Here is a 27,500-nt window from a genome sequence, read left to right on the forward strand (position 1 = left end):
TCGCAGTTGTGGAGCCCACTTGAGTCAAAAAAGGAGACTGAAAATTGGCAAAAAATGTAATCTAATGCGTATCAATGGGAAAAGACGCACAGACCTCACATGGGGCGGGCCCATCCCCCACTCCGAAAAAATGAACCATCTACTCTACGAGCTGTGTCTTGTTTGTATCGACCCTATAAAGTCCAACCATGTACACGTGCTGCGGTCGTTGCAACAAAAGAATCGAACATTTAAAAAACAAAATCAGCTTCAATTATTCATCACCATCATCTTCTATGCGTTTAATCCAAGGTTATTTTTATTTTATTTTATTTTATTTTTGGTTTAAATTTCATTATTTTAATAATTGGTAAATAGATCTTTGATTCTTAACCTTCAGCCTTGTTTTAATCTATGAATGTATGGTTATAGTACATCATTGATTGAGGTAGATATATGTTAAGAACGGAAGAAATATATAAAATTTAAATTTATTTATTTATATATTTTTTTTGGAGACGCTGTTGCCGTTTGGACCCAAATTTGAATTTTTTTATTCAATTTCTTTTTTAATTCTTTTAATAATAATTTTATTTTGTTCCTTTTTTTTTATTTTATATAATTTCATTTTTTGGAGATGCGGACGCATGTTGGACAAATTAAAGTTGGGATTGGTGTTTCTATCCTAGAGTGTACCGAAGTGTCGATGTTCGCTAAGAACGCGCAAACTTGAAAGTGTACAGGTCGCGTTCAAATAATAAAGTGGATATTTTGATTTCGAGATGTCGATCTCTCGAGAACTGTCTACTTTTTATTACACAACTTTAATTATTTTAATCATTTTTGAAATTATTTGATTGGTCAGACTAGTTTGTATAATATGATAGTTTTTAGACAACTCATTATCCATAACTCATTAAAACTACAAATAATTATGGATCATTGTGGAGGTAGTTATATCTATTTTTTCTATATAAACACACATCTGGTTTTGGAAAAGTAACATTAAAAAAATGAAATTATAATTTTCATATTCTATAATTTTTATACTTGAGTTTTACATATTTTTCTGGAATACAATTGAGAGTTATGAAACCATCCGTGAAAGTGATTTTCCACAGAGGTTTCAAGTAGTTTGTTTGATCGTGGTAAACACTCACCTGATTTTGGAAAATTCACATTAAAAAATGAAATTATAATTTTCATATTCTATAATTTTTATACTCGAGTTTTACACCTTTTTTTGGACTACACTAGAGAGTTCTGAAACCATTCGTAGAAGTGATTTTTTTGTGGAAGTCATAGCAATTACCAGCAGACAATTTTACTTTAGGATATCGTCCTGTCACAAGACTCGATCAGTCGATAAATTTTATTTTTAAATTTTATTAGTTCCGCAAGTTTCTACAAGTTACTTTAACTAGTCATTCTTCAACACGGACAGATCTTTTGGAGGGACGACAAAATGGATAATAATTTTGTTTCTACAGGACAGTTGTCTTTCAATATAAATATTATTTTCTAGTTGTCGTAGAGGTTCAAACCTTTAATACTCCAACACCTTCTTGCTTTGCCATTGCACCATGTCTGTAGAGGTCGTGTTTGATTGGATTTATTCCAGAGTTGAAAGAAGTTGCAACCCATTGCTACGAGTATCAACAATGAAATGGCAAACGACAATGGAGCCGCCCCCGGGCCCCGCATTTAATCAAGTCCGTTCCATCACAAATCAAGTAAAAAATCATAACATCCCTATGAGTTTTCGATCTCTCATTGGACAATTTGGGTAAGTACGAGTACTAAGATGTTGATATCTATCTAACTTGTACGGACACCTCAAAATTTTACCAAGATTTTTATGGCATAAGCATGTTTCTCTCACTAACATTATTGTTGCAGTGGATTCTTTTTATTATATATATCTTTCCTTTTCATGTCACATTCTAATTTTTCATCTTTGTTTGTTTTGTGGGGTTTTACCAAAACTAGCAAAAGGATTAGCTTTTCAACCAAAATATTAATGTATTCTTTCCTTTTCCTTGGTGGGGTTAGCCAAGAAAGCGAAAGCAAGAAATTATACCTACGAATAAGGAAAAAAAAAGTGTGTGTGAGAGAGAAAGAGAGACTGTGAGTCCTTGGCTCATGATGATGGTAAAACCCAAAAATAAAGACTGATGAGACTGAGAATCAATCAGTCACTTGTACATTTGCACCATTTGGTGTTAAACTTCTATTGGGATTTCCTTGATTTTTTTTCCTTTTTTTCCTCCCTTTCTCTCTCACACAATTCATATTTGGGTCTTCCTATTAGGCTATTTTTAGGCCATATGCACCTCTCATCTCCAACCAAAAGGTTCTCCGAGTTTTTTCCAAATTTATAGAGCATCCCTTTTTACCACACTGCAAAGTCTTGCTTTTTCTTCTTTCGTTTTCATATCCACAATTTGGCAAATCTTTCAAGAACTCGCTCCACAGGTTGGGAACTACAATTTTTCCCTTTTGTTTCTCACAATCAAAACCTTTACAACATATCTGGTAGGAACGACTAGAAAGAAAAGAATTCGAGACCTCAACCCTTAGTCGAGTCTAATACTGCATACAAATTGTGCACTCTCGCATATCTAATAAGGGATATTGATTTTGTTCATCATTTTTGATATAGTTCTCTTGATTTTACAAGGTGTGTGAGAATGGTGAGAGGAAAAACTCAGATGAGGCGTATAGAAAACGCCACCAGCAGGCAGGTCACCTTTTCCAAGAGAAGAAATGGGCTGCTGAAAAAAGCTTTTGAGCTTTCAGTTCTTTGTGATGCTGAGGTTGCACTGATTATCTTTTCTCCCAGAGGCAAACTCTATGAATTTTCCAGTTCAAGGTAAGATCTATGTGTTTTCGGTAATTGAATTTACTTATATTTTTATCAAGAAAATGCTATTTTTCATGCTGCTTGGATTAATGATTCAGATTTTTTGTGGGTTTTATGAAATGACCAAACTAGTATTAATCTGAATCAGATCTTACAGTTTTTATCACCTAAAAATGCCGCGTAGGGCTTCTGTCTGATCATGATGAAATTTTCTTTGTTGTTCGCTGTTAGGGTTACGACCAAACGGAAAAATTTCCCATGGAACAAAGATCTTCAGAAATGAACCAGCTTTCTCCCTATTTGTTAAGATAATAAATTCAAGTCCTTATGCCACTTATGAACAATTTTGCTGCTGACTTAAGAACCCTATTAAAATTTTACAATTTTGATTGAGATTCCATTAATTAAACCAAAATTGAGGGAAGTACTACTGTTGGTTTCTTTTGGGTTTTGTTTAATAGGAGGAAATGATTAGTATTTAGCATACTTAGAGTTAGTTTCTGCCTCTTATCATAAGATTAACATAAAATAGTTGCTTATATAATAGCAACTTATATGATGTTATTAATTAATTAACCCTTTGTTCGAAGTAAATTTGAAAATTTGAAGCCGGTTACGTTGATATTTATAACACACTGCTATATCACTTTGATCGCTAGATCTACTTCTATCTTTTAGTTTGACTTTTAATACAAGGCAAAAGTATGGGATATAATCTTATTACTATGTTCAGAATCTCAGTGTACTTCCAAGAAAACTACAGAGAACAATCAACTAAGATCACCATGTATTCTTAATCGTGTTGTTTATTTCCTATTTCACTGCATCACTAATTCAATTTACTCGTCTAATCCCGTCCATATATATTTCAACTTGAAAAATGTAAAGAATAAAGATAGAACCCTTCCTCTGTCTATAATTTATTTTACTCTAACCTAATCCCTTCCATCATTTCAACTTGAAAAATAAAAGATGACAAATCAATCCCTACTTAGTGTCTACAATTCAATTTACTCTTACTAATACCGTTCAAATGAGCTTGCATTCAGTTTCATTTTCAACTTGAAAAACGAAAAGATAACCGGTATCTAGAAGTAGTTTTACTCCTATTATCATACTTTCACACATACACCTTAGTGGGACACGGAAATTTTTTATTAAATCGGTCAGTCTAAAAATCCTTTGTAAAAATGTCCCTAACTTGAGAGACTTGTAGGATTTGACAACTTCTCCTTCTTGATCAGATGTCTAAGAAAATAAGCTTAATTCTTATCTTTGCTTCTTCCATGAAAAAGGGTATTCTTAGGTGGAGTTGTTACTAAGTTATTAACACAAAACAAAATAGTCTCTTTCTCTTGAGGACGCTTCAATGAGCTTGCATTCAGTTTCATTTTCAACTTGAAAAACGAAAAGATAACCGGTATCTAGAAGTAGTTTTACTCCTATTATCATACTTTCACACATACACCTTAGTGGGACACGGAAATTTTTTATTAAATCGTTCAGTCTAAAAATCCTTTGTAAAAATGTCCCTAACTTGAGAGACTTGTAGGATTTGACAACTTCTCCTTCTTGATCAGATGTCTAAGAAAATAAGCTTAATTCTTATCTTTGCTTCTTCCATGAAAAAGGGTATTCTTAGGTGGAGTTGTTACTAAGTTATTAACACAAAACAAAATAGTCTCTTTCTCTTGAGGACGCTTCAAATCCTTAAATACCCTTCTCAACCATGACCGAAAAATATAATCAACTTCTATAATTGAGATAGCTATTATAGGTTGCTTATTCCATGTCGATGACACTATCCATGAGCCAATGTTAATAGCATGTGCTGAATTGTTTTTATGATCATAACGTTACCAACCAAATTGCTATCAGTATGACCTACCAACCATAGTTATATCCTAATCTTGTTGAGAAGTTCATGATCTAGTTTTTCTCACACGTGTTTGAGAACTTTCTTTCCATCTTACCAATCGTTTTGTTTTGGTGCTGCAAACATGAGGTTTGGCCTTGTTGTGCTTTAGTGCATAAGACTCCTCCCATGGCCCGTGCTTAGTGTAGCTAAAAATCATATTATTATTAGATTTTGATAAAAGTCGATGAAATGTTAGGTTGAAAAGTTGATAAAAATTGTGGGTTTCATTTAATATGTAATCCACATCCGTTTTCTCAACTCTTTTATTATTGATGCCTTGAATTTATCGCACATCACATTGTTGTTAGTTATGAAAGTGAGAACATGAACAATCAACAAATTTTTGAAATACTATTGTCTTCATCTTCCTTCTTCGAGACTGCATGTTCATAGAGAATACACTCTTTAAGACAAGTCAACTTTACAAGTCACTTGGAGCTTGCTTCAATTTTTACAATGCTTTCTTCCATGGAAAATCTTGTATTCTTCTCCTTCCTTTTCATCACCGAAGGGTTGCTTCACATAATTTTTTTCCTCTATAAAGCCATTTAAAGATATTGACTTCACATCGATTTGATGGACTTTACATTCTCTTTGAGTTGTTATGGCATTAAGTCCCTGTTTGGCCCCCATTTTGTAAATTCATTTTCTCCTAGAGCTCAATTTCAATTATATATTTAATGGGATCTACAACTTTTATCTACTTTTCAAATACATATTTCATCAATTTTTATCAAAATTTATTAAAATATGTTTTTAGCTAAACAAAACATGGGCTAAGTAATTGGACTGTTTCAATCTAACACCTCCAAGTCAATCTCTTGTTTAAGATTTCTATGCTTTTACAACTATGCTTGCTTTGTTAGCATCAACTTCTCTTTCGAATTCTATATTTTCTGCACACCAATTTCACAACAGGCTTCTTATCATTTGAAAGTTATGTCCTATTTCCTTGGATTGCATCAATCTGTTGATTGGCATTTTTTCCCTTTCCATCTTAGGCGGTTTTCTCAATTTTATTGGTTTTTTGTCAACGAGAAATATAAAATCTCTTGAAAGTTTTTTTTATCTTTCAAAGTGGTTAATCATCACGATTTGAACTTGATAAATTTTAAGAATTATAAGAGTTGCCGTTGCTTGCTCAACATTTGGACTTCTTTTCTACTTCGATTTCTAGAGCTTTTGCTTCTTCATCCCATTTTCATGCTTCTTCTTCATTAAATTTTACATATCGACTAATGATGATCTTGCTGTGGATAATGGGTGCAGAGAAATTCATTGAAGTCTTTATTTTTTTGCTTATTAATAAGAAAAGTTCGCTGATTATTTTCATTGAACGTGAAACTTGTTCAGCACACGGGAGACAATAGAACGTTACCAAAGGAATACTAAAGATAATCACACTGAAAACCCTTCGGATGAACAAAATATGCAGGTTATCTTCATTTAATTTTGTCAAATACTTTTACAGGATAGCAAGTTTTTTGCTACGTACCTTATTATCAATCTAATTAACTATAGACAAAACTTGAATGGTTTTTGTCACTGTATTTATTTGGAACTGCAGCAGTTAAAGCAAGAGACAGCAAGTATGAAGAAGAAGATAGAGCTTCTTGAAATCTCTAGACGGTTCGTACAACCTGATTTTTAACACTTATTGCTTGGGAAATTTTTTTCTAAAAAGCATGTTTGGCTAAGCTTAATTAAAAAATGTAAATTAATTTTTCCAAAGTAAATAATGAGTAATGTCGTAAAAAGTGAGATTTTTGTACTGAAAATTCAAAATAACGAACTAGCAAATGCTGGGCTAAGCTTTAAATAATTGAACTTAGATCACAAGTTAAGATTACAGTCAAAAGAGTAATATTTTATACTTGTTAGAAAAATAATTATGCATTTAACATATTTAATTTAGTTTAATGAATTTAGGAGTTTGAAATACATGTATTATTAATTAATATGCACCTTGTTACATGTATGCATGTATTGTTAATTAATGTGTATCTGGTAAAGTATGGTGTATGTAGTAGAATTAAATCGAGGAGATGAACTTATGTGATAGGAAGTTCTATAAATACCTATGTAATCTTGAGTTGAAGACATGTCCACAATTAAAAAGAAAATCATTTCCTCCTCCTAAGTCCACATCTATTTCCTACAATACTGAGAAGCAACTTTTAAGAACTTAAAGAAAAAGTTAATTAAGAGTAACTTTTAAGCTTAACCAAACATTCTTAACTGCAACCCTGTGTTGAAAAATTCTAAACAATGACCATTGATGCATTAGGAGACTTTTGGGGGAAGGTTTGGGATCATGTTCTATTCAAGAACTACAACAGCTAGAACAGCAGTTGGAGCGAACGGTCGGTATCATTCGTGCAAGAAAGGTATTTTTGCATATTTAAGTGATTAGTATATCTTCGTAATAAATTTCGTCAATGATCTGATTATTTTCTTTGTTTTTGAAGATGCAAGTTTTCAGGCAGCAAATTGAGGACTTGAAAGAAAAGGTAAATTCCCTGAAGGAAAAATATGATCACCTGAAGGTTCTTACCCTTTCAGTTTTGCCAAATATGAAATAGGGTTAGGATTAATTAACTTGGAAATACCAGAATATAAACTAAAACTTAGCCCATTTATCTTCTATTTTTCAATCACACATTTCATGGAACCCTTACTTTTATCAACCGTCAACCTCACATTTCCTCGAATTTTAACAAAAACTTTTATCAAAATAACGGTTGATCTGCTGTTTGTCAATTAAGATTTTTTTTTTTCCCCCGAAGACCTATTCAAGTGTGTACGAAAAAAATTGTAGTTCGTTTCAAATTCATTGGGAATAAGGTTTACTATTTTGTCGTATACATATGCATGTTGGCATACATGAGCACGAGTCGTGTAACAGATTACCAGCTTCAGTAAATGCTCATACAAAACCTTTCCCATCTTATCAAATGCAGGGAAAAGTCCTAGCAGTTGAAAATGCATTGCTGTGTAAGAAGGTGAATCTCACCATTTTCTGTGTATATTTTCTAGTTCATTCTTTCTTATTGTTTTCATTATTATATGATTATGTAATTATTATAAATCGATTCGTTCTGTTAAAATTTTGAGACATTGATTTGAGGTTTTGATGGTTTAGTTTGGACTTGAACCACCACAAGGATCAAATGAAGAGAAAGCAACTGCAGCATGTACAGAGAATAGTGAAGTTTCAGATGTTGAGACTGAATTGTTCATTGGACCTCCAGAAACCAGAAATAAGCGTAATTCTCTACAGAAATGATAAGACGATTCAAATGTTAAAAAGTAAATTTTTACGAATCGATAGAAACGATCGCTTGTTTGATAAGATGGGTTATTGAGCACGAGATGGTATTAGAGGAAGGGGGGGAAAATGAAGTGAAGTTGATATCTCAAGCAGTACTCAGTACCATGCATGTCTTTACAATCTTTGTAAGTAATTTCTATTTTTATTTCGCATTGGAACAATACTTGTACTAAATATTGCTGAACTTCCAAAAAATTTTATCTTATGAGAGTATCTCATAATTTCAAGTTGTCATTTAGATACTTAAAGACTCGTTCGATATGACTTTGCAAACTTGAAAGCTGATAATTATGAGATTAAGAAACTGTTTTAGAACATGTTTAGATAATTTTTAGAAACTGCATTGCCTGGCTCGAAGAGCTTTGTTTGGGAGAATTACGGGAAAATTGCAATATTGGTTCTCAACAGAATCATTATAGAGATTATCAATTCTTATTATGTTCGATACGCTACATTTTAGTTGTTTGTTGATCGTCTTGATCAGTTCAATGTGTAATCAAAACCTTTACAACATATCTGGTAGGAACGACTAGAAAGAAAAGAATTCGAGACCTCAACCCTTAGTTGAGTCTAATACTGCATACAAATTGTGCACTCTCGCATATCTAATAAGGGATATTGATTTTGTTCATCATTTTTGATATAGTTCTCTTGATTTTACAAGGTGTGTGAGAATGGTGAGAGGAAAAACTCAGATGAGGCGTATAGAAAACGCCACCAGCAGGCAGGTCACCTTTTCCAAGAGAAGAAATGGGCTGCTGAAAAAAGCTTTTGAGCTTTCAGTTCTTTGTGATGCTGAGGTTGCACTGATTATCTTTTCTCCCAGAGGCAAGCTCTATGAATTTTCCAGTTCAAGGTAAGATCTATGTGTTTTCGGTAATTGAATTTACTTATATTTTTATCAAGAAAATGCTATTTTTCATGCTGCTTGGATTAATGATTCAGATTTTTTGTGGGTTTTATGAAATGACCAAACTAGTATTAATCTGAATCAGATCTTACAGTTTTTATCACCTAAAAATGCCGCGTAGGGCTTCTGTCTGATCATGATGAAATTTTCTTTGTTGTTCGCTGTTAGGGTTACGACCAAACGGAAAAATTTCCCATGGAACAAAGATCTTCAGAAATGAACCAGCTTTCTCCCTATTTGTTAAGATAATAAATTCAAGTCCTTATGCCACTTATGAACAATTTTGCTGCTGACTTAAGAACCCTATTAAAATTTTACAATTTTGATTGAGATTCCATTAATTAAACCAAAATTGAGGGAAGTACTACTGTTGGTTTCTTTTGGGTTTTGTTTAATAGGAGGAAATGATTAGTATTTAGCATACTTAGAGTTAGTTTCTGCCTCTTATCATAAGATTAACATAAAATAGTTGCTTATATAATAGCAACTTATATGATGTTATTAATTAATTAACCCTTTGTTCGAAGTAAATTTGAAAATTTGAAGCCGGTTACGTTGATATTTATAACACACTGCTATATCACTTTGATCGCTAGATCTACTTCTATCTTTTAGTTTGACTTTTAATACAAGGCAAAAGTATGGGATATAATCTTATTACTATGTTCAGAATCTCAGTGTACTTCCAAGAAAACTACAGAGAACAATCAACTATTTTAGTGTACTTATACGAGTCATTTCATGTGATTTTTGGCCCTTTTTTTTTTTTTCAATCCATAAGAAATAATTGAATTTGGACTCCTTGAAATCTCATGCCCCATATCTCATAAGATTATGCTTAGCTTATGATTCCACTAGCCACAGCAGCAGCCAGTCGTATTCTAATTTTTTTTTTTTTTTTAATGGTACATTAATACTCATTTTTCGCGGTTTGCCTTAATAAATTACCAAACCATGATAGTTTTGATCGACCCTTTCCTTTTTGGACTCATTTTAGCGCAACACGTAAAATCTTTATTATGATTCCCCTTGGTGCTTATTAATAAAGTTAAAGAAGAAAATTTGTACGCTTACGTTAAAAAAACATGTGGAATAGTAAGTTTAAAGTTGAACTGTATTAAGTATGGAAGCCAATTGGATTATTGTACTTGATTTTGAATTAACTGTATTTGTTCAAGAGACCATGCTGCTCCCTATATGATGCCTAAAGATTCTTTTCTGCAAAAATATTGGTACGATTTTCATCTATATTAATGCTGCAGATCCCAACTCACATATAAACTCAAAATTATTTTAGTGAAGGAATTAAAGAATATCCCATTAAAAAATCCCTATTATTTCCTTTTCTTTATCAACTTATTAAGTTGTAATAAACAAGGACTTAATCCCATCCAAATATGTTCTGTAGTTGCTCTCGTTTTTTTCACGTGAAAAACGAAAAGATAGAACTCCTCTTTGGTGTTTAGAGTTCAGTTTACTCTTATTTAAACCCGTCTATTAGTTGCCAACTAGAAAAATTGGATTTGAGATCACCATGTATTCTTAATCGTGTTGTTTATTTCCTATTTCACTGCATCACTAATTCAATTTACTCGTCTAATCCCGTCCATATATATTTCAACTTGAAAAATGTAAAGAATAAAGATAGAACCCTTCCTCTGTCTATAATTTATTTTACTCTAACCTAATCCCTTCCATCATTTCAACTTGAAAAATAAAAGATGACAAATCAATCCCTACTTAGTGTCTACAATTCAATTTACTCTTACTAATACCGTTCAAATGAGCTTGCATTCAGTTTCATTTTCAACTTGAAAAACGAAAAGATAACCGGTATCTAGAAGTAGTTTTACTCCTATTATCATACTTTCACACATACACCTTAGTGGGACACGGAAATTTTTTATTAAATCGGTCAGTCTAAAAATCCTTTGTAAAAATGTCCCTAACTTGAGAGACTTGTAGGATTTGACAACTTCTCCTTCTTGATCAGATGTCTAAGAAAATAAGCTTAATTCTTATCTTTGCTTCTTCCATGAAAATGGGTATTCTTAGGTGGAGTTGTTACTAAGTTATTAACACAAAACAAAATAGTCTCTTTCTCTTGAGGACGCTTCAAATCCTTAAATACCCTTCTCAACCATGACCGAAAAATATAATCAACTTCTATAATTGAGATAGCTATTATAGGTTGCTTATTCCATGTCGATGACACTATCCATGAGCCAATGTTAATAGCATATGCTGAATTGTTTTTATGATCATAACGTTACCAACCAAATTGCTATCAGTATGACCTACCAACCATAGTTATATCCTAATCTTGTTGAGAAGTTCATGATCTAGTTTTTCTCACACGCGTTTGAGAACTTTCTTTCCATCTTACCAATCGTTTTGTTTTGGTGCTGCAAACATGAGGTTTGGCCTTGTTGTGCTTTAGTGCATAAGACTCCTCCCATGGCCCGTGCTTAGTGTAGCTAAAAATCATATTATTATTAGATTTTGATAAAAGTCGATGAAATGTTAGGTTGAAAAGTTGATAAAAATTGTGGGTTTCATTTAATATGTAATCCACATCCGTTTTCTCAACTCTTTTATTATTGATGCCTTGAATTTATCGCACATCACATTGTTGTTAGTTATGAAAGTGAGAACATGAACAATCAACAAATTTTTAAAATACTATTGTCTTCATCTTCCTTCTTCGAGACTGCATGTTCATAGAGAATACACTCTTTAAGACAAGTCAACTTTACAAGTCACTTGGAGCTTGCTTCAATTTTTACAATGCTTTCTTCCATGGAAAATCTTGTATTCTTCTCCTTCCTTTTCATCACCGAAGGGTTGCTTCACATAATTTTTTTCCTCTATAAAGCCATTTAAAGATATTGACTTCACATCGATTTGATGGACTTTGCATTCTCTTTGAGTTGTTATGGCATTAAGTCCCTGTTTGGCCCCCATTTTGTAAATTCATTTTCTCCTAGAGCTCAATTTCAATTATATATTTAATGGGATCTACAACTTTTATCTACTTTTCAAATACATATTTCATCAATTTTTATCAAAATTTATTAAAATATGTTTTTAGCTAAACAAAACATGGGCTAAGTAATTGGACTGTGTCAATCTAACACCTCCAAGTCAATCTCTTGTTTAAGATTTCTATGCTTTTACAACTATGCTTGCTTTGTTAGCATCAACTTCTCTTTCGAATTCTATATTTTCTGCACACCAATTTCACAACAGGCTTCTTATCATTTGAAAGTTATGTCCTATTTCCTTGGATTGCATCAATCTGTTGATTGGCATTTTTTCCCTTTCCATCTTAGGCGGTTTTCTCAATTTTATTGGTTTTTTGTCAACGAGAAATATAAAATCTCTTGAAAGTTTTTTTTATCTTTCAAAGTGGTTAATCATCACGATTTGAACTTGATAAATTTTAAGAATTATAAGAGTTGCCGTTGCTTGCTCAACATTTGGACTTCTTTTCTACTTCGATTTCTAGAGCTTTTGCTTCTTCATCCCATTTTCATGCTTCTTCTTCATTAAATTTTACATATCGACTAATGATGATCTTGCTGTGGATAATGGGTGCAGAGAAATTCATTGAAGTCTTTATTTTTTTGCTTATTAATAAGAAAAGTTCGCTGATTATTTTCATTGAACGTGAAACTTGTTCAGCACACGGGAGACAATAGAACGTTACCAAAGGAATACTAAAGATAATCACACTGAAAACCCTTCGGATGAACAAAATATGCAGGTTATCTTCATTTAATTTTGTCAAATACTTTTACAGGATAGCAAGTTTTTTGCTACGTACCTTATTATCAATCTAATTAACTATAGACAAAACTTGAATGGTTTTTGTCACTGTATTTATTTGGAACTGCAGCAGTTAAAGCAAGAGACAGCAAGTATGAAGAAGAAGATAGAGCTTCTTGAAATCTCTAGACGGTTCGTACAACCTGATTTTTAACACTTATTGCTTGGGAAATTTTTTTCTAAAAAGCATGTTTGGCTAAGCTTAATTAAAAAATGTAAATTAATTTTTCCAAAGTAAAAAATGAGTAATGTCGTAAAAAGTGAGATTTTTGTACTGAAAATTCGAAATAACGAACTAGCAAATGCTGGGCTAAGCTTTAAATAATTGAACTTAGATCACAAGTTAAGATTACAGTCAAAAGAGTAATAATGCTGAATTGTTTTTATGATCATAACGTTACCAACCAAATTGCTATCAGTATGACCTACCAACCATAGTTATATCCTAATCTTGTTGAGAAGTTCATGATCTAGTTTTTCTCACACGTGTTTGAGAACTTTCTTTCCATCTTACCAATCGTTTTGTTTTGGTGCTGCAAACATGAGGTTTGGCCTTGTTGTGCTTTAGTGCATAAGACTCCTCCCATGGCCCGTGCTTAGTGTAGCTAAAAATCATATTATTATTAGATTTTGATAAAAGTCGATGAAATGTTAGGTTGAAAAGTTGATAAAAATTGTGGGTTTCATTTAATATGTAATCCACATCCGTTTTCTCAACTCTTTTATTATTGATGCCTTGAATTTATCGCACATCACATTGTTGTTAGTTATGAAAGTGAGAACATGAACAATCAACAAATTTTTAAAATACTATTGTCTTCATCTTCCTTCTTCGAGACTGCATGTTCATAGAGAATACACTCTTTAAGACAAGTCAACTTTACAAGTCACTTGGAGCTTGCTTCAATTTTTACAATGCTTTCTTCCATGGAAAATCTTGTATTCTTCTCCTTCCTTTTCATCACCGAAGGGTTGCTTCACATAATTTTTTTCCTCTATAAAGCCATTTAAAGATATTGACTTCACATCGATTTGATGGACTTTACATTCTCTTTGAGTTGTTATGGCATTAAGTCCCTGTTTGGCCCCCATTTTGTAAATTCATTTTCTCCTAGAGCTCAATTTCATAAATTTCGTCAATGATCTGATTATTTTCTTTGTTTTTGAAGATGCAAGTTTTCAGGCAGCAAATTGAGGACTTGAAAGAAAAGGTAAATTCCCTGAAGGAAAAATATGATCACCTGAAGGTTCTTACCCTTTCAGTTTTGCCAAATATGAAATAGGGTTAGGATTAATTAACTTGGAAATACCAGAATATAAACTAAAACTTAGCCCATTTATCTTCTATTTTTCAATCACACATTTCATGGAACCCTTACTTTTATCAACCGTCAACCTCACATTTCCTCGAATTTTAACAAAAACTTTTATCAAAATAACGGTTGATCTGCTGTTTGTCAATTAAGATTTTTTTTTTTCCCCCGAAGACCTATTCAAGTGTGTACGAAAAAAATTGTAGTTCGTTTCAAATTCATTGGGAATAAGGTTTACTATTTTGTCGTATACATATGCATGTTGGCATACATGAGCACGAGTCGTGTAACAGATTACCAGCTTCAGTAAATGCTCATACAAAACCTTTCCCATCTTATCAAATGCAGGGAAAAGTCCTAGCAGTTGAAAATGCATTGCTGTGTAAGAAGGTGAATCTCACCATTTTCTGTGTATATTTTCTAGTTCATTCTTTCTTATTGTTTTCATTATTATATGATTATGTAATTATTATAAATCGATTCGTTCTGTTAAAATTTTGAGACATTGATTTGAGGTTTTGATGGTTTAGTTTGGACTTGAACCACCACAAGGATCAAATGAAGAGAAAGCAACTGCAGCATGTACAGAGAATAGTGAAGTTTCAGATGTTGAGACTGAATTGTTCATTGGACCTCCAGAAACCAGAAATAAGCGTAATTCTCTACAGAAATGATAAGACGATTCAAATGTTAAAAAGTAAATTTTTACGAATCGATAGAAACGATCGCTTGTTTGATAAGATGGGTTATTGAGCACGAGATGGTATTAGAGGAAGGGGGGGAAAATGAAGTGAAGTTGATATCTCAAGCAGTACTCAGTACCATGCATGTCTTTACAATCTTTGTAAGTAATTTCTATTTTTATTTCGCATTGGAACAATACTTGTACTAAATATTGCTGAACTTCCAAAAAATTTTATCTTATGAGAGTATCTCATAATTTCAAGTTGTCATTTAGATACTTAAAGACTCGTTCGATATGACTTTGCAAACTTGAAAGCTGATAATTATGAGATTAAGAAACTGTTTTAGAACATGTTTAGATAATTTTTAGAAACTGCATTGCCTGGCTCGAAGAGCTTTGTTTGGGAGAATTACGGGAAAATTGCAATATTGGTTCTCAACAGAATCATTATAGAGATTATCAATTCTTATTATGTTCGATACGCTACATTTTAGTTGTTTGTTGATCGTCTTGATCAGTTCAATGTGTATGCAGCTAAAAATAGGATCCCTTGCTAAAAAGAATTATTACAAGAATGAAGCTGGCTGAATGACGAAAAATGGGATTAAAATTGCTAATAATCGTTGGGCTTTTAGCGATTTCTCATCATAATCTTAAACTCAGTATTGTCAATTTATTGTTTGTTTGGATTAAATTAGATTTTCATTATTTTTAAATTAAAGGTCAAAGAAAATTATATCAATTTATAATTTCAGCACTTTAGATACCTTTTGAAGTCGATGGCTCAGATTGTTCAGTCTATATTTAATAATTTGACTAAGAAATATTTGATGAGACGATTTAGTTGTTGTCAACTAAAATATTGCGTTAACTTTTTCGTTAATCAAACTAGAAGACACAGATTAAACTATAAACTATGACACATTGGTTCAATGATAATTTTTTCATTTTTATGTTTTAGTTTTTAAATATACGGTAGAGTCTACTGCTTTGATTTAAAAATAAAACTAAAATGCCCAAATTCCTCGAAACATTATTGATAGTGGAAATTATATCCACACGGACTTTACTTTTGAATTCAGTCATAATCTTAAACTCAGTATTGTCAATTTATTGTTTGTTTGGATTAAATTAGATTTTCATTATTTTTAAATTAAAGGTCAAAGAAAATTATATCAATCTATAATTTCAGCACTTTAGATACCTTTTGAAGTCGATAGCTCAGATTGTTCAGTCTATATTTAATAATTTGACTAATAAAAATTTGATGAGACGATTTAGTTGTTGTCAACTAAAATATTGCGTTTACTTTTTCGTTAATCAAACTAGAAGACACAGATTAAACTATAAACTATGGCACATTGGTTCAATAATAATTTTTTCATTTTTATGTTTTAGTTTTTAAATATACGGTAGAGTCTACTGCTTTGATTTAAAAAATAAAACTAAAATGCCCAAATTCCTCGAAACATTATTGATAGTGGAAATTATATCCACACGGACTTTACTTTTGAATTCAAAAATCTTGTTTAAAAGTTTTTTATTCAAAATTCAGGTAATAATTCAAATTTTTAGTATTAATAAATAATATAATTAAATTAAATCAATCGACCTATTTGCCCCATCCTCACCCTATCAAGCCAAATTTCACTTCAAACCCTAATTACTTCCCATCTCTTTTACGGTCTTACCTCATTCTCTCCTCTCTCTTTTTTTGCTTCTTCCTTTACTATTTTCTTCCTCCCGTCAGAAAATGTCTCTGAAGTCAAAAAGTGATCGTCGGAATACCACAAGCGGCACTCTAACGTCGTCTCGCAAAACAGCATCATCGACCGCTACATCGCAGCGCACAGTTGTGATGGTGAGGTGATAGTAATGTTGGATTTGGTTTGTGCGCGGTGGTTGGGTGCAGAGATAGTGTGCATTGGTGCCATGCCATGATTTGTAGTGGTGGTGTTATAGTTAATGTTGGTGGCAATTATGGTGGTGGTGCAACGGTGATGGGGCGGGAAGAAGAGTTTGTGGCCAACTATTTAAGTGTTTGTGACAAATTATTTGTTGATTTGTAATCAAGTATTGGTGGTAGATCAAGATGGAAGGTGGAAGCATAATGGTCACGCCGATTATACTAATGGAAACAGTAGATCACAATTGAATATTTGCCTACAAATAAAACACTATGCTATTCATTCTCACTCAACAAATTGAAAAATAAATTACCCATATGCTTAAAGGACTACAAAGAACACTTTTCTTCAATTTATGTTTTTGCGAGTCAGTCGGAGTTTTGGGGATATTGTTGTGAACTCCCTTTCTGACTTTTGATCTTTTAGTGTTATGTTGGTTGCTTGCAGATGGACCGTCGACTTTGAGTTGTGATTTTCGATCACAACTCTTTGTTTTCGGCATTTTCAAACCCTTATGCACCACTTTCGCTCTTCTTGATTGGGTCACAACCCTTGTGCACACAAATCTCTCTTCTTGGTTTGCATACGAAATTGTGCTTATTTGTCAATTTGGCATCGACATCATGTGTGTAATAGGACAAATCATTCAAAGTTTGCTTGAGTTAAATGAAGAGAGTTTATGGGATTTGGCTAAGTCTTGATTTAGGTTGATTGATGGTGGAAGATTGTGCTATACGATTAAGTGGTTTCCTGAAATATTGTTCCCTTATTTGAAAATTTTCTCTCCAGTTTTAGCTTAAAGAACAAAAACGATTATAGTGAATATATATAAAATTAATTAAAACATGATTCCTGTATTAAGAAATAAGTCCTTGTTTGAGCCACTTTATTTTCGTAAGAACATATTTTTGTTTGATATGATATGTGTGGTTAAAAAATAATGAATAATTTTCAGTTTGTGTATATAGTTAAAATAATGTCAAATCACTATTTAATAATGTATTTTTTATTTTTTTAAAGAATGTTGATGCTTAATTCTTGATTTATGAAAATGGATCTTGTAATTTCCACAAAAATATAGAAGTTTTGGCCAAAATTATAAGCGTACCCTAAACCCAGCAATGGCAGAAGTACAAAGAAGACCAGGGGGAAGGCCGCTGCCTCAGTCGGCGAGGGGTCCACCGCCGCCTCCTGCTGCCAAGCCTCGGCCTCGCTTCGAACCCGTCGACCGGGAGAAGGTTCTCTCTCTCTATATATATGTGTGTGTGTGTGTGTGTGAACGCGTGTATGTAAAGCATTGATCGATTTCATTTTTTTAGACGATTTATTACTGTCAAATAGATGTTTATGCAAGAATGTTGGGGAATCTGACAACATGAGTTTAGGGTTTAGCATACCTTAATGAATGACCATGTACACTTGTACGTATATGTGTATGTAAAGCATCGGAGTGATTTTTGTATTTCTTAAATATTTATCACAATAAATTACTGCCAAATGGATGCTAATTAAGAATTTTCAGGAAATTTGAGAAAATGGGTTTAGGGTTCAGGGAATACAAAATATGTTCATTTATAAGTGTTTTGAATGTATTTTTAATATTCAGAGAAATTACTGAATGAAGCTGCACAATAATAAAGCCACGTGCTGACAATTTAGGAACATTTCACGGTTTCAAATGCACTGAACTATTGCTCATGGTTCTTGAAATAATGATGAAGGTGGATATCATCATCTGGTTGTGACTATGTTTTTGTGTTGGATTGGGATTCTTTTAAAACAATGGCAAGAACAATAATAAATTGTCACACGGTATATAATGTTGAAATATGGTGATTATCAACTACCTATTTATGGTGTGATGTTTGGCATTTGGCATTTCGCTTTTGCATCTTATCCAATGATTTTTGTTATTTACCTTCTGTGATGATTGTCTGGCATTTTTTCAAAAATACTTTGGAATTTTATTTCTTCCACTTTCCAGAACCATTGTTGAATGTTCTAAGAGTTCTTTTCTTTGCATAAACAATCACTTTTTTCATTTATACTTTGTGAATTTTATTGAACTTAGTTGTTTGGCATGGCTTGTGCAAAATTACTGTAGAAGTTTCCACATTCATATGTCAAGATTGGACTTATGCAGAGTTCTTTTTAATTGCATAACCAGTTTTTTTTATAACATCTCTCTCTCTTTCTCATCTTGTTGTTGTACAGACTTGTCCATTGTTGCTTCGCGTTTTCACTAAGGTATAAATGAACCATCAGTTTCAATATGAACCATCAGTTGCTGCCTTTTATGGTTACCGTTAAACCGATCTAGGCATTTTTTGATCCACTTATTCAAAATTTTGCAGGTTGGAGACCATCATATTGATGGGGAGTTTGCGGTGAGGGGCAAGGAACCCAAGGATGAGGTTCAAATTTATACATGGATGGATGCGACTTTGCGTGAATTAACTGATCTGGTATGAGGGGAAAATGCAAATGTATCTTCTTCGATTTCTTTATTTCAGAAATCAGCCTTTACTCCTTTCTATTTTGTGCATGCCTCTGTGTCCATATTCTTCTAAAGAGAAATAAGTTTCTGGCTGATAAACTCATGTACCATTTATTTATCATTTGGTCTATAAATTTAGCATTTACCTCTGCAGAAATCTCATTGAAGTTTTTATTAAAACCTTATTATGTCAAAGTTGCAGAGCAGCAGCTAGTGGTTGTTTCCTCCTTAGGCGACAGGGGCCTAAAACAATTGAAGAAGTATATAAGTAGTATTTGCTATTAGCCTGCCTGATTTGTTGCCTTGGTGCATCAAGTTGTAATTTTTGCATTGTTATAGACTAGTCAATATGAATATGCATATTCTTGTCCTCTGTCTCTATATTGATCTTGTAAATCAAGTTGTTTGTTTCCCAGGTTAAAGAGGTTGCTCCAGAGGCGAGAAGAAGAGATGCTATTCTGTCATTTGCTTTTGTCTATCCTGATAAACGTGGTCGTTTTGTAGTTAGAGAGGTCATCTCTGCCTCTCTATTTCTCTCTCCCTCCTATCATTTTCTTTTTGCTCAGTGATGCTTTTGGAAATTGAAACATTCTATGTGATCGACTTATGAACCAAGAATATGGCATGAATTGATATTTGATGTTCTGACCGTGGTGATTCTCCTTTGTTAATGAAGGTGGGAAGAACCTTTTCTTACCCCAATGGGAGGCGACCTGACAGTGGAAGCAAATCCTTGAGTGAGCTTAGCTTTCAGGTGAAACCTGATTTCCTCTGCACCCTGGCAACACAATTATTGTCGAAAAGATTTCAGTATTTGTCCCTCCCTTATTATATTAATAGCAAGTTGGTTCTCAACCTTTAAAAATCAGCAAGTTGTTCCATGAATTTTCAGGAATTTTAGACGGAGCTCTAATGAACTTTCATTGAAGTTGCACAACCAATCCCTAACGACAGGGATCTCCCAATTCTTCATTAAATTATTATGCAACTCTAATTGAAACAAGCTTTGCTTCAAATTTTGGGCACCAGCCCCTGTTGGGGAGCAAAAACCAAACAGTTTAATAGGAATTTGAATGTGCAACTATGATGAAAGGTTTCGACTATCTTGCTTCGTTTGAAGGTTGGGGATTAACTTGCTACTGATGCAATTAGCTGGGGCCGAGTGGTGCAACTTTCCCATTATTGTTTCACAAAATTGGATTTTGACTTTGGTCTTTCCATATGCAGATAGGTGATTACTTGGATGTTGCAATTCTGTTGCAGTAACCAGTCTGCTTCATGATATGATATCTATGAACATGTTGCGGGCTTGCTTTTTAGAGATGGTGGCCCTTCCGACGTGCCTTCAAATTTCTCTGTATTTTGTATGATGCACTGGAGAGACAGTAATCCATGTAGTAGTATCTCCACTAAGAAATACTATCGAGCCTATATAGGTTTTAGTTATCTAGTTCCCCTACTTCCTGTGAACAATTTTGTGCAATTTGATCGAGCTATGAAGAACAAGAAAGTGCTTATGATAGTGATTAATGTAAGGCAAACATGTTTTGATTTATGTTTGAGAAGGATCTTGGTCGCTTCTGTCTATTACTTGACTAGCATCTATTATCATGATCCATCTATCATGTATCTCAAGTGTTTTTTTTTTTTTTGGATATAAACGGTTTTTATTCTAGATCACATCCCCACGTAGGTGCCTCTCTATGAGATAGTGCCCCAGATCGTTACACCTTTTGTTGTGGGTCGAAATTTACCTGACAAGGAATTTTGTTACCTTATGACCGTTATAGTTACGATAGTCATTTATCGGGGACCTAGATCGTGGCTTCTCTGTCATCAAGTCACCAATTTTTTTGACCTTTCGATACTGAATATATCTTAATCCTCAAACATGGTCGTACGACTCCGTGAAGACTTGTTTTTTCCATCGAGAGTTGCCCTTGGTTGGTCATTATGACCCCCTTTGTTAGTTTGATTGTCATTTATATAGGGTCCGTTTGGGAGAGATTTTGAAAATTGATTTTTTGACCGTTAGAAGAAAAATGGAATCCACCCGTAAGGGAAATTACGATTGGAATGGTGAAATAACGGTCAAAAAATTAATTTTTTGGGATAAAAAATCCTTCCCAAACAGGGATAAGCTGGTGCTAATAATTCTGTTTGTTTTTCATTCTTTCCCCATTAAAATGAAAAATGAGACAGTTATCCATCACATCAAGTCATCAAATTTGAATTTCTATCTCGTGTATAGGATCAATAACAACTATATTTTACATTCTCATTTTTACAAAAAAATGAAAAAACAAACGCCCCTAATTGGAAGAAATTTTAGATTTTTCGTTTCCTTTGAATGTTGTTCAAAAACAAAGTATGCAAGTTTAGTAGAACCCAAAAAAAAAAAAATTAATAATAATAAAATAAAAAATAATTTTTTATTTTACACTAGTGGCAACGACGGCTTTAAATAGACGTTTTCAATCAAATGGCGATGGCGTGTATATATTGTCAAAAGTAGGAGATATGAGTACATTAAATAGAAGGTTGAGGACAGGATTGTCATGCTTATGAAAGGTTGGTGACCACAGAGTAATTTATCCTATACAAACAACACGAAAATACATTGCGAAAAAAAGAGAAAGAACACGAATTCTTCAGATCCGGTCCGGTTTTTTTGTTTCCACGCACTTCTTCCTACATTTCTCACACACTCAAAGAAATATACAACAGAAGAATAGATACATCTGCATATAATTATATATCAATCTTCAAATGCTTTGTTGCGATCTTCAACTATTCAAACCCAATTAGCCGAATCTCTATCAGAATTCTCTGGGTATTGCCCTCCTTTCTCTCTCATACTAGTTATACGTATATGTATTTGTAGATATAAATGGTTGAGTTTATTTTGGCTGTGTAATTTTGTAGGTATATGATACGAAATGGCGATTAAGAGGAGATTATCGGGTGGAATCATCCACAGGAACAAAAGCAATGGACCTCACTTTTCTATTGTTGTACTCGTCTTGTTCTCATTTCTCGTTTTCTCCATTTTGTTCGTCGGCCGCGGTTTATTGAGATCTGCTTCCAATGGTCAGTTGAGAAATGCACGGGGATTTTATTTTGGTTTGATTACTACAATCTTACAGATCTCGGGAAGAGAGTTTATGTGATGGATTTCAGTTTTTCGTATTTAGATTTTTAGGCATTTTTGAGTATTTGGGATGACCTGACCTAGTCGTGAGCCAATTGTGATAGTCTTGATTAATAAGCTTCATTGTGATTAAGGAATAAAGTGGTTGAAAAGTTACACAATCTGTTTTTCTTATTAAATATCGTTATCGAAATTCAACCGAACAGGGAGTGGGGCAAGACGAGTGCTGAATTCTATAGAACTCTATATACTTGGCATGTCATATAGTTTCGGAGTACAGAGCTGATATTGCTTGGTGTTAGTTGGAAATATTGCTAAGGTCCAAAAAGTTTGTTATTATGTGGTATACAGCCCTCTTACCATGAACATTTCTTTATTCACGTTGAAGCTAAATTTTTGAAGGGAACTGACAGGTCTAATGTTCAATTCCCTTTTGTTCAATGTCTTGTTTATTATAGAGTTCTTGTTTGAGGTGGAGTGAAGACAACCTGAATTTCGGAGGTTGTCTGAAGTAGCATTTGTGTTCTTTTTCGAGATTAAAGGTGACACGTATACGAAATTACTATAATAGTGTGTCATCAAAGCACACATGGACTTTGCAGTTGGGATTGATAATGAACTGAATTTTAGAATGGAGAGGAAAAATTTGACGTGCAGGATTGGTTCAAGGGCATACAGGTTCTCATTAGATTATCTCTTTTGTAAAAAAAGTAGATAGTTTCATTGGATAAGATTGCAAATCAGTTGTGACACTACTGTCTACTTATCACTTAACGTTAATTTAACAGTTTATCAATACATGGATGTGTCCAATACACTTCAAATGTCTATCGAGCATAATTTGAAATAATAGAAAACTAATTGATCCATTTTTCTGCAGATCAAATTGATTTTTCAACTAGCTCGAGTAAGCAGGTAATGTCTTTGGAACATACTTCATTTGGATAGTAGTTTGGGTCCTTTATGATACTATTCTTACTATATAAGAAAGTACCACATGGTCCAGGATCTTAATTGGAGAGAGCGGCTGGCATTGCAACATCTCAAACCTTTGTTCTCAAGAGAGGCAAGTTATAAATGGACATTCTTGTTGACATAATAACTATTTTATTATTTTTGTGTGCTTGTTTTCTTACTTGGAGCATGCTTTAGGTAATGGGTGTCATCAAGGCCTACACCGATGATTTAGGGCCCCTGAGTCTTGATTCTTTCAGAAAGAATAATCTGTCTTCATCGTGGAACTTTGTTGGTCAAGAAATTTCAGCTGGGAAAAATACCACTTCTGCTCAGGTTAGGATAACTGTCGGATTGTAGCTTAAACTTCATGCTATTGGACTCTATTCATGATTAAAAAAACCATCTTATCAAAGGTAGGCACTGATTCATTATCTTTGTATTTGTGATTTTAAGTCAAAAGAAGTGGCTGCAAATGTTAAACGAGAAACCTCTAGAGGCAAGCAGGAAGATAATTCTCATGGTAATATTTTTCTAGAAACTCTGTTGATACCATAAATAGTTCTCTAATGGATGAATCTTAACTGATCGGATGATGCATTCGACTCGTGCAGAAGATCATTCAAATTTTTTCGAGTCGCCTGCTAAACTGGAGAGAAGGGTAAGCACCCTGATTCAATCTAATTTAATGCTATCACTTATGTTGTTTTCCCCTTGCATTTCTGGTAAGGAGCCAGCTCCTTATTGTAACTGTAGACAAATAAAATTGATATCTTTTAGAACTTGCATAAACCCCAAATTGGATTCGTTACTCCTTTCCTCCTAGTCTTTTGAGTTAACAATTTTATCTGTTTAAGCACTGTACAGAAATTGAGAGAAAAAAGACGTGAAAAGCGTGCTGCTGATTTGGTAAAGCAAGATGACGATGTAATCGTAAAACTTGAAACTGCTGCCATTGAACGTTCCAAGTCAGTTGACTCTGCGGTCTTGGGGAAGTATAGCATATGGAGGAGGGAGAATGAAAATGAAAATTCTGATTCAACTGTACGCTTGATGCGAGATCAAGTAATCATGGCAAGAGTTTATATAAGCCTTGCAAGAATGAAAAATAAGCTTGACTTGGTCCATGAGCTTCAAAACCGGCTTAAAGAAAGTCAGCGTGCTTTAGGAGAGGCAACTGCTGATTCTGATTTACATCACAGGTAGTAAAATTATGGTTATTTCGTGTGTTATGTATAGCCACCTGAAGCCTAACTCATCTTATAATTTGATTTTTTAAATATTTTATTATTATTATTATTATTTTGGCCCATGTACATCATTCATGTGACAGTGCACCTGAAAAAATAAAAGCTATGGGACAAGTGCTGTCTAAAGGTAGAGAACAATTGTATGATTGCAAACTTGTAACTGGACAGCTAAGAGCCATGCTGCAATCTGCGGATGAGCAAGTCCGGAGTCTAAAAAAGCAAAGCACATTCCTTAGCCAGCTAGCTGCCAAGACAATTCCAAATGGAATTCACTGTTTATCCATGCGCTTAACAATAGAGTATTACCTCCTTCCACCAGAAAAGAGGAAGTTCCCTCGCAGTGAGAATCTTGAAAATCCTAATCTTTACCATTATGCTCTCTTTTCTGACAATGTTCTTGCTGCTTCAGTTGTGGTCAGCTCAACCATTGCAAACGCCAAGGTGCGGAAGTCAATTTTTGTCTTTGATTTCTCAAAAAAAATTTGACATTAAACTGAAAATACTAGCAATGCAATTAAACTGAAAATACTAGCAATGCAATCTGTAAAGCAAAATAAAATCTACCTTCAATCCAAGTTATCAGATGTTATAGGTCCATTTTCTTGTAGTGGCTTGAGAATATGCATGATTATTTGTGTGCCCCACTCGCAGAAAGTGTTCATGTCTGCTATGTGCATCCTATGAGGAAGGAATGGCTAGACTATTTGAAGTATTATTCCCCTGAGTTGGAATTTTTTGTTAATTTAGATGATGGTATTGCCATCAGAAGAGACATTCTTTAACTTGTTATCTTGTAACGGTTCTTCCATTAGTAACAGTAAACTTGGATTCTTCAAGCCTTGTCCATTGATGCAACTATTATTCTGTGTTTCCATTGAAAAATCTTGGATTTCTGAATATGCTTCTTTTATGAATTGCAGGAACCTGGGAAACATGTTTTCCATCTAGTTACTGATAAGTTGAACTTTGGGGCAATGAATATGTGGTTCCTGCTGAACCCTCCTGGAAAAGCTACCATCCATGTTGAAAATGTTGATGAATTCAAGTGGCTTAATTCGTCCTATTGTCCTGTTTTGCGTCAGTTGGAATCTGCTGCCATGAAGGAGTACTACTTCAAGTCAGCTCATCCTACCACACTTTCTGCTGGTTCATCGAACCTTAAGTACAGGAACCCGAAGTATCTTTCAATGCTCAATCACCTGAGGTTTTATCTTCCACAGGTTTATCCCAAGTTGGATAAAATCCTTTTTCTTGACGATGACATTGTTGTTCAGAAAGACTTAACAGGATTGTGGTCAGTAGATCTTCATGGAAAAGTGAATGGTGCAGTTGAAACCTGTGGCGAGAGCTTTCATCGTTTTGACAAGTACCTTAATTTTTCAAATCCTCATATTTCTTCAAACTTTGATCCCAATGCTTGTGGGTGGGCGTATGGAATGAACATTTTTGATCTTAAGGTGTGGAAAGAGAAGGATATAACTGGAATATACCACAAATGGCAGAATATGGTACGTCATTTTTTTTATTTTTATTTTTTTTTGCTAATTTTGATTTGTATTCTGGTTGTGTTGTCTGTGAAATTATGCATTTGGTATCCTGGGAAACTTGTTGGCATATCCCCTTTCTGAAAAATAGTTTATGGATTAGAAGATGAAACATGCTTGTCAAATATTCTGAGTTCCTTTTATTTCCCCTATTTTTGGCATGGTATTAGAATGAAGACAGGGTTCTGTGGAAGCTTGGAACTCTCCCTCCTGGTTTAATGACTTTTTATGGGCTTACACATCCACTTGATAAGTCGTGGCACGTGCTCGGGTTGGGTTACAGTCCAACTGTTGATCGGTCAGAAATTGAGAATGCAGCTGTTGTACATTACAACGGGAACATGAAACCCTGGCTAGAGTTGGCTATGACGAAGTACAGGCCATACTGGACGAAGTATGTGAAGTCTGACCATCCATACATACGCAGCTGCAAACTAAGAATAGTAGAACGATGATATTGAAGAAAGATCTTACTTTCTGGCTGCTTCTTGAGCAATAGACCATTGACAGCCACGCCAAATAACAAGGTGCACAAAGGCATTTACCCGACTAAAGGTACTCATTCATTGCCCACTTCTTGGCTTTTGCTCATTTTCTGTGTAGATCAAATCATTTCCTTTGGAACTTGGCTATGGCGGCTCTTGCCTCGTTCACTTGTAAACAATCGATTATTATATTGTTTGTTAAGCTTTCTTTTAAATCTATGCAAAACTCGTAGTCTTGACTCTTGACATTCTCTACTCACAACCTACTGAAGTTATAGATTTGAATTTGAATGCTCTTGCCATGTTCAACTGAATTTATGTTTTATCTTCATGATTAAAAGGAAGAAATGCGAGCCGTTAATCATGGAACTCATTGTCAAACATCTTTGAATGTTATATATGTTTAAATGACAACTCCACTTGTATCTTTAAATGATTTTTGTTCACAAAAATATATTTCGAATTAAAATCACCGCAAGCGTATGATTCGTTAACAAGTAATAAAGTGAAAGTGAATCCAATTATTCTCCCACAGAAATTGATTTATATCATTTTTTATTATTGCGACTTTAATCGAAACAAACAATAAGATGTGTTTATTTGTGACAAAATTATAACAAAAATAAATTACTTATGCAATTATGAGTAAGTTTAACTAACTAAATGTAAATTATGCTACATAAAAGTTGACGTATTTGAATGAATGACAAATGCGCTAGCGAATCTTCAGGCAATAATCATTTATAACATTAGTTTTATACTTTGACAATTTGATTAAATTTTGAAGAATCGATGTTCATATTTTATTCAACAATCTCTCTCGAGTATTGTCTAGTCATTTTCTCGTATATGACCTGATTATATTTTTATGATAGATGTGAACAT

At 33.6% G+C, this 27,500-nt stretch overlaps 4 protein-coding genes across 17 annotated transcripts in view; all 4 read left to right on the top strand.

Moving 5' to 3' along the window:
* Positions 1-8,333, top strand: part of LOC111380284 (MADS-box protein SOC1-like) — a 15,949-nt gene extending 7,616 nt beyond the window's left edge. For 4 of the 13 annotated variants that reach the window (XM_023003796.1, XM_023003804.1, XM_023003805.1 and 1 more), the window contains exons 3-8: positions 6,114-6,195; positions 6,328-6,389; positions 7,048-7,147; positions 7,229-7,270; positions 7,721-7,783; positions 7,903-8,333. In XM_023003796.1, coding sequence (XP_022859564.1) covers positions 6,114-6,195; positions 6,328-6,389; positions 7,048-7,147; positions 7,229-7,270; positions 7,721-7,783; positions 7,903-8,046 — 493 coding nt within the window. In that variant the 3' untranslated portion in view covers positions 8,047-8,333. Of the gene's footprint in view, positions 1-2,101; positions 2,559-2,659; positions 2,852-6,113; positions 6,196-6,327; positions 6,390-7,047; positions 7,148-7,228; positions 7,271-7,720; positions 7,784-7,902 lie in introns of those variants that run through there. The other 9 variants (XM_023003799.1, XM_023003809.1, XM_023003806.1 and 6 more) reach the window with 8 other exon arrangements.
* Positions 8,334-8,596: 263 nt separating this feature from the next.
* Positions 8,597-15,103, top strand: LOC111380289 (MADS-box protein SOC1-like). The gene is made up of 6 exons (XM_023003815.1): positions 8,597-8,947; positions 12,686-12,767; positions 12,900-12,980; positions 13,990-14,040; positions 14,491-14,532; positions 14,673-15,103. The coding sequence occupies exons 1-6, from the start codon at positions 8,766-8,768 to the stop codon at positions 14,814-14,816; spliced, it is 582 nt and encodes a 193-aa protein (XP_022859583.1). The 5' UTR covers positions 8,597-8,765; the 3' UTR covers positions 14,817-15,103.
* Positions 15,104-17,786: 2,683 nt separating this feature from the next.
* On the top strand, positions 17,787-20,818 carry LOC111380286 (histone deacetylase complex subunit SAP18-like). 2 transcript variants are annotated; one of them, XM_023003810.1, is made up of 6 exons: positions 17,787-17,972; positions 18,949-18,981; positions 19,089-19,199; positions 19,633-19,743; positions 19,908-19,985; positions 20,459-20,818. In XM_023003810.1, exons 1-6 carry the CDS (start codon positions 17,856-17,858, stop codon positions 20,495-20,497), a joined length of 489 nt encoding a protein of 162 aa, XP_022859578.1. In that variant the 5' UTR covers positions 17,787-17,855; the 3' UTR covers positions 20,498-20,818. The 2 variants fall into 2 exon arrangements, with proteins under 2 accessions (XP_022859578.1, XP_022859579.1); XM_023003811.1 differs by having other exon boundaries at positions 17,791-17,972; positions 19,648-19,743.
* Positions 20,819-21,912: 1,094 nt separating this feature from the next.
* On the top strand, positions 21,913-26,910 carry LOC111380291 (polygalacturonate 4-alpha-galacturonosyltransferase). Its single transcript, XM_023003816.1, has 11 exons — positions 21,913-22,064; positions 22,157-22,321; positions 23,263-23,297; positions 23,389-23,448; positions 23,535-23,672; positions 23,793-23,859; positions 23,951-23,997; positions 24,204-24,538; positions 24,670-25,027; positions 25,507-26,094; positions 26,301-26,910. The coding sequence occupies exons 2-11, from the start codon at positions 22,171-22,173 to the stop codon at positions 26,583-26,585; spliced, it is 2,064 nt and encodes a 687-aa protein (XP_022859584.1). The 5' UTR covers positions 21,913-22,064; positions 22,157-22,170; the 3' UTR covers positions 26,586-26,910.
* Positions 26,911-27,500: the final 590 nt, after the last annotated feature.

Source organism: Olea europaea, unplaced genomic scaffold, assembly GCF_002742605.1.
Source record: "Olea europaea var. sylvestris unplaced genomic scaffold, O_europaea_v1 scaffold2118, whole genome shotgun sequence".
Classification (NCBI taxonomy): domain Eukaryota; kingdom Viridiplantae; phylum Streptophyta; class Magnoliopsida; order Lamiales; family Oleaceae; genus Olea; species Olea europaea.

Bases quoted from the DNA above. Each gene is read 5' to 3' on its own strand.
- LOC111380291 (XM_023003816.1), top strand. From the start codon at position 22,171: ATGGCGATTAAGAGGAGATTATCGGGTGGAATCATCCACAGGAACAAA. The intron at 22,322-23,262 runs GTCAGTTGAGAA...ATTTTTCTGCAG, and splicing joins ATTGAGATCTGCTTCCAATG to ATCAAATTGATTTTTCAACT. The intron at 23,673-23,792 runs GTTAGGATAACT...TGTGATTTTAAG, and splicing joins AAAATACCACTTCTGCTCAG to TCAAAAGAAGTGGCTGCAAA.
- LOC111380286 (XM_023003810.1), top strand. From the start codon at position 17,856: ATGGCAGAAGTACAAAGAAGACCAGGGGGAAGGCCGCTGCCTCAGTCG. The intron at 17,973-18,948 runs GTTCTCTCTCTC...GTTGTTGTACAG, and splicing joins AACCCGTCGACCGGGAGAAG to ACTTGTCCATTGTTGCTTCG. The intron at 18,982-19,088 runs GTATAAATGAAC...AAAATTTTGCAG, and splicing joins TGCTTCGCGTTTTCACTAAG to GTTGGAGACCATCATATTGA.
- LOC111380289 (XM_023003815.1), top strand. From the start codon at position 8,766: ATGGTGAGAGGAAAAACTCAGATGAGGCGTATAGAAAACGCCACCAGC. The intron at 8,948-12,685 runs GTAAGATCTATG...AAACTTGTTCAG, and splicing joins TATGAATTTTCCAGTTCAAG to CACACGGGAGACAATAGAAC. The intron at 12,768-12,899 runs GTTATCTTCATT...TTGGAACTGCAG, and splicing joins CGGATGAACAAAATATGCAG to CAGTTAAAGCAAGAGACAGC.